Source organism: Gadus macrocephalus, chromosome 19, assembly GCF_031168955.1.
Source record: "Gadus macrocephalus chromosome 19, ASM3116895v1".
Classification (NCBI taxonomy): Eukaryota; Metazoa; Chordata; class Actinopteri; order Gadiformes; family Gadidae; genus Gadus; species Gadus macrocephalus.
The window spans coordinates 17,716,020-17,722,019 of NC_082400.1; the positions used below are offsets into that span (position 1 = coordinate 17,716,020).

Genomic DNA, 6,000 nt, shown 5'->3' on the forward strand with positions numbered 1-6,000 from the left:
ACCAAGCTTTCAAAGTAGAGTGGGAGTACCGCCTGCGTTCAGTTGCATCTGGCTCTAACATACCAGTGCTGGCAAGTGTGTGCTTCATTACCTTGAATGGCCTCAGGGCCAGGTAAGTGCACTCATAATCGAGTGTACAATAGCGTTTTTTCTTTAAAACATTGGCCCTCTATTGGTATTCTCCTGTTCAATTTCGACATTTGCGGCAATAAATTGGCATTGCGTCAGGGACCTTTGGGCGGTAATTACAGACTGATTAATAACAACGTCTGAGCTGCATCCAAAGTCACCCAACCGGCAACTGGGTTGACTGGGTTGATCCCAAACTATGGAAAAGTTAGGAACGCCAGCTTCTCGGCGTGGAACAGGGACTCTGGGACGTAGCAGAAGCAGCTGTGTCTCACAACAATGAATGGCATCTGGAGCAGTCCTCGGGTCTGAACATCTGGGTCGGGTTTGTTTTCGGGGAGGTTGGGACACTTCTGACATGATTTACATCCAGAAAGGACAGGGACGACTCTCATGAAGTGTGCGGCAAAAATAATAACTGAAGGACGCCGCTTTGTTGTGCATGCATATTCAAGACCGTCCGTCTTCATCCAGCGCCAGCCCTGACTGCCTGTTCCCCCTCCAGGGAGAGACTACCAAGGGGTTCATCAGACGGCCTTTCGGTGGCTAGCCATGGTCGGACGCTCAAAGACTTCTATTAATTAGTGGAATGGAAAATCTGTGATTCACCTGACACAAAGGTTTGCTTGGTTATGGTCCGTTTGACAGTTTCATTCACCCAAAAGGTTAGGGCTTCTGGCCAACTGTGAGGCAGCTGTCGGACTCCTGTTCTCATCCAGCCTCACGTGGATCATGTTGGCTTCTTGTCGACCACGACGGCTTCATAGCGGTGGCGTGTAAACCAATGGGGGACTTCACAGACCATATTTTCATCCACATTTCTTTACAGTCTATGGTCCTCGCTGTCAGTGGATAAGATGTAATTGGTTACACCTTACCCCCCCCCCCCTCCCCACACAGAGCTCCAAGACTCCATTTGTAACAGTGCACTTTAATTCACATATCCAATTTCAGCACCGACATGAAGCCAGACAAGCTACTTCTACACACTTGGTGGCCACAGTGTGCGGCTCACGTTTTAGAGGTCTCAACAAGGCTCAGCGCACTGCCGTCATACGTCATCTGCAGAGGTTGGATTACTGCTCTGTGGAAAGACGGTTTTCAATGGTTGTAGCATAGTATGTAGTTTAGTTGTAGTCAAGATGATTAAAGAGCGGAATATGCAGACAATAGTATAGAGACGTTTTTTTCATTGTAAATATTATATATGGGACACTTAGTATCAAGGACCGTCAGGTAACAGCTCAACCCATCGACCCTAACCGCGTAGGCAACACACACCTTGTAGGGACATGGGTCGAGGCTGACAGGCGTCACATCCCCCTCCCTTTGACGGCCCGCTCAATAACGGCAAAAAAGACAACATACATAAAAAGAAAAAGTCAATCAAGTAATTCTAAGTTGATCTATTATTGTTGTCCTGTCAATAAGTCGATGGCATCGACAATCGAAACACTAAACTATGTCAAATCCAAAATACATGCATATTCTATGTATATAACATTGTATGAATTGGAATATGGACTAGGCATGCATAGTCATTGAAGTGATTTATGTCTGATCAATCCCTACGGATCATTCTAGATTCTCTCTAACCTACTGTCGATCTGAGACAATATTGAATTGAAAAGGTACATCTGAAGTAAACTACAACTGTTCTGGCCGTCCCCCCACATATGAGTATTACTACTGATGTGTGGTGCATCGACTGAGCTGAAGACATGGTGGTGTCAGGACATACAGGTCAGATCTCCAAATAAAGAGCCCATTTGGCAATGGGATGTTTAATAGATTACAATGTTGCTCTATTATCATACTTTAATAAATAGCCATACAGTTTTATGGGACTGAGCCAATGTCAGATCTCAAAATATATTCATATTCCCACTTAGCTATGTCTCCATGTCTGCTGTCAGTCTGCCCATCAGTCGAAAGCGGGAGAGGTTCAGTATAATCCTTAAGCAAACATCAGAATGACCCTTCAATCATCATGAGAATAAACACTTAACCAAATGATGGCCCAATTAAAGGGCTGGGTGTTAAAGAAATGGCATGTTCAACATGTTTGGAGGCGGGCCAAGGGGTTCTTGGCAGGCCATTGGGCGCGGGGTAGAGGGGGGGTGGAGGCTCCACCTGGAGGCTCCACCTGGGCTGCCCGTCAGCACGCGGGCAGCAGCAGGACGGTATCATGTGGAGGACAAGGGCTCCACCGCTCTGAGTATGAGCCGGTGTGGCCAGCGCTGCTGGGAGGGGGGGCGGGGGGCGCGGTGGGTTCACAGGGGGGGTACACCAGCTCACCCACGCTGAAGCAGACGTTACCCTATAGCACAGTTAGCATTCACAACACAATGAGAGCTGTTCTGACTGAGATGACCTCAAACGACTACTACTACCAAATACAATTTTAGAGGATTTTGTTTTAATTGAACGAAGAAAATATGTAGATTGAATAGTAATTTACTTTACATTATTTGATTGTGATTTTTTTTACTATGAGTTGAGGCTTTTGATGCTTCAATGATGAACACCGATCCATTCATTGACCCACACACACACGAGGCGTGCGCATGTTTTGGCACTGACACACACACACACACACACACACACACACACACACACACACACACACACACACACACACACACACACACACACACACACACACACACACACACACACACACACACACACACACACACACACACACACACACACCCTGCCAATCACCATGTATGATTGTGGTAGTGTGTGTTTTGTTGAATGCATTCAACATAATTCCAAGGCCTGATGTAGGGGATGAAAGTGGCATTTGCTGCTTTATTTTGAATTGAATGTATTTGTTGCATTTTTCTTTATGAAATCCATTCCACATAAAAGCTTTGGTTGATATTTTTGTTATCTTTTTTGTTGGTTCGTCTCCAATGTGGGGACCAGAATACTTATGTGAATAAAGTCAGATCAGGGCGCCTTGAGAACACAGGATTCGGAGCCATCTGCTTGGAAATTGATGGAAACGTCTGAGATTGACAGTTCTCACCTCACAAAGGATCACAGATCGCTCGACGCAGCGTAACACAGAACTTATTTTCTTCACAGAGGAATGGGCCTTCATAAATAAACTGAAGAGAGACTTCATCAGAACCAGAGGTTCCCAACTTTTGACCCAAACAGTTAAAATAAAAATAGATAGAAAATCCCGAGCGAGAGCGGTGGAAGGCCGTCACAACTGACGCACGGAGCACCACTACTGACAGGCATCATCTCCGTCAGCTCAAAGAATGAGAGAAACAATACCACATTTAACAAACATCAAATCCGTCTGTTCAAAGAATAAGATTCATAACACTAGAATTACCATCCATGATCTCAGTCAGTTCAAAGAATAAGAGTCCTAATGCTAGATTTTCTTTACATTTTTTTATAGTATGGTCAAGGATGGGAAAAGTGATGCATAAATACGTTATCTATCCTTAGATAGCCAGGTGTCGCCTTTAGGTCTCAAGCCCCATATGTCCTCTGTGCATTACCTCTCCTACAAGGACCCAGTGGTGGCTAGCAACCACAGAGTTTCCATAGCAACTAGCCTTGGCTTTCCATTGTTGTAAATTAAAGCAAATATATGCAGGGTAGGGCGCGCGCGCACACACACACACACACACACACACATTTTGACACAGCTACTTCCACCCGTGCACACGAGGTGAGCGTAAGAGTGAAAACAATCTGGGCTTGGCGGCAGGCTGGGAATGAGCTACACGCTGGCCTATCAGGGCTGGGACTCAGCTCCAGGCCGGCCTATCAGCTGGGGTCAGACGAGATCCGCCCAGCGCCAGGGGACGAGGCCGGGAGGACAGAACATCCCCGACACACCAACAAGACGCTCCTCTGAAAGCGTTCAGGATCAATGGGCTGACACCTGCGCTTTCTGATCCAGGCTACGTGCGCGCGTGTGTGTGTGTGTGTGTCTGTGTGTGTCTGTGTGTGTCTGTGTGTCTGTGTGTGTGTGTGTGTGTGTGTGTGTGTGTCTGTGTGCGCGCGCGTGTGTGTGTCTGTGTGCGCGCGCGTGTGTGTGTCTGTGTGCGCGCGCGTGTGTGTGTCTGTGTGTGTGTGTGTCTGTGTGTCTGTGTGAGTGTGTGTGTGTGTGTGTCTGTGTGCGCGTGTGTGCGCGTGTGTCTGTGTGCGCGTGTGTGCGCGTGTGTGCGCGTGTGCGTGCGCGTGTGTGTGCGCGTGTGTGTGTGGAGCTGTACTACGTGACTGGTTTTGAAATGCGTTGTGGCTTTCATATGTGAAGAATGTTTTTTAATATACCTTCGTGTCAAGGTTTAAAGCAGCACAATATCTGTTTTCATGGTCTACAGCAGGCGCGTGTGTGTGTGTGTGTGTGTGTGTGTGTGTGTGTGTGTGTGTGTGTGTGTGTGTGTGTGTGTGTGTGTGTGTGTGTGTGTGTGTGTCTTTCTGTGCGTGTGTGTCTGTTTGTGTGTGTATCTTTCTGTTCGTGTGTGTCTGTGTGGCTCCCCAGTCAAACGGCTGACTGTTTTTCATACATGGCTTGGTTGCCAGTCTGGGCAGCGGGCACCATGGGACTCCATCGGAAACATATCTACTCACTGGAAACTCACCGGGCTCAAAGCGGCTGCATGAATCTCTTCATAACTAGCTCACTAGCATCTGGTGTTTATAGACAAAATGCAACATTCATAGACAAAAGGTGGGACTGCAATCGGAAATAATATGCTGTTTGGAAAGACGCTGGACAGAAAGCCTTTCAACGTCTTTAAAAGATGACCAAATACTTCACTCGGAGCGTCTAAGTAGCCAAAGCGTATTCTGGGAAGAGTCATTATCCCCCCGGCATTGTTTTTTCCAATTTGGAGTTGGTTTGCTTTCAGCCGAGTCTCGGCTGCCGAGGCAGAAGACAAACAGAGGAGTCACTAAGGGAGGGTGTAGAGGCTGCCTCCGTTTACTTAAATGAGGGAATTATGATTAAGAGGCTAGAATCAGCAATGGCTGTAATTGATCCTAGTCGGGGACTAATGTGAGCAAGACGGGGCCAAAAGAGGCACTTAGTCTCAGAGAGCGATGGCTAAAGAGACAACACTTGCTTTGCCTCACACCACTATTGTGATAATCTTCTTTCCCTGTTGCAACAAGGTGAGAGAGTTGATGTTCTTTATACGGTCGTCCACCAAGGGTCAAAGTTCATTTCGGACTTGATTCAGTCCAGAAGTGGTTTTGTATTTTTCACCCGTCGTACAGTTTTATTTTCCACCCCATCACCCCGCTGTATGCCTGCCGCTCTCTACAGTTCCAGCACCACAGGCCACACTGGGTGGGTCTGCTTTGACTTTGAGATGTCACTGACGACATAATGCTTGGAACTTGTTAACATAAGCAGCAACAGAAGCAGAAGCAGAAGAACAAATCCTGTGAGCCACGTAATGAACGGGATGGATTATTCAACTCAGATATCGACATTGGACCCTGAAGTCAGGGCAAAGCTCGGGAAAAAGTAAATCAACATTCTGCTGACCCCACCCACTTAGAGGGACTGCATCTATCATCTACAGACTACAAACTCAGCCAATGTTGGTTTGGGTCGCACAAGTCTGAGCACTACAGAATTGGTGATCCTTTCGCTGTTTCCTTCGCGGTCTGCGTGAAGGAAAAGGTCCAGCTGAATTGGGCACCATTGTGGGTCCGACCGATAGAGGTTCCAGGGTTCCGGCGTAGCGGGGATCCGTTACCTGGGCTGGCTCTCCTGGGCCAGGTTCTCCCCTCTCTGGTAGGCGTGGTCCGCTATCTGGGTGGTGGACCTCTTGACGATCTGCTTCAGCTCGGGCTCCAGGCGCTCCATGATGGCCTTGATGGCCT

General features: G+C 47.5%; 1 protein-coding gene across 1 annotated transcript in view; it reads right to left on the minus strand.

Moving 5' to 3' along the window:
• The window catches only part of exoc4 (exocyst complex component 4), a 97,316-nt gene that overhangs the window by 78,031 nt on the left and 13,285 nt on the right, over nt 1–6,000 (minus strand). The window contains exon 6 of the mRNA XM_060039129.1: nt 5,874–5,998. Coding sequence (XP_059895112.1) covers nt 5,874–5,998 — 125 coding nt within the window. The remainder of the gene's footprint in view (nt 1–5,873; nt 5,999–6,000) is intronic.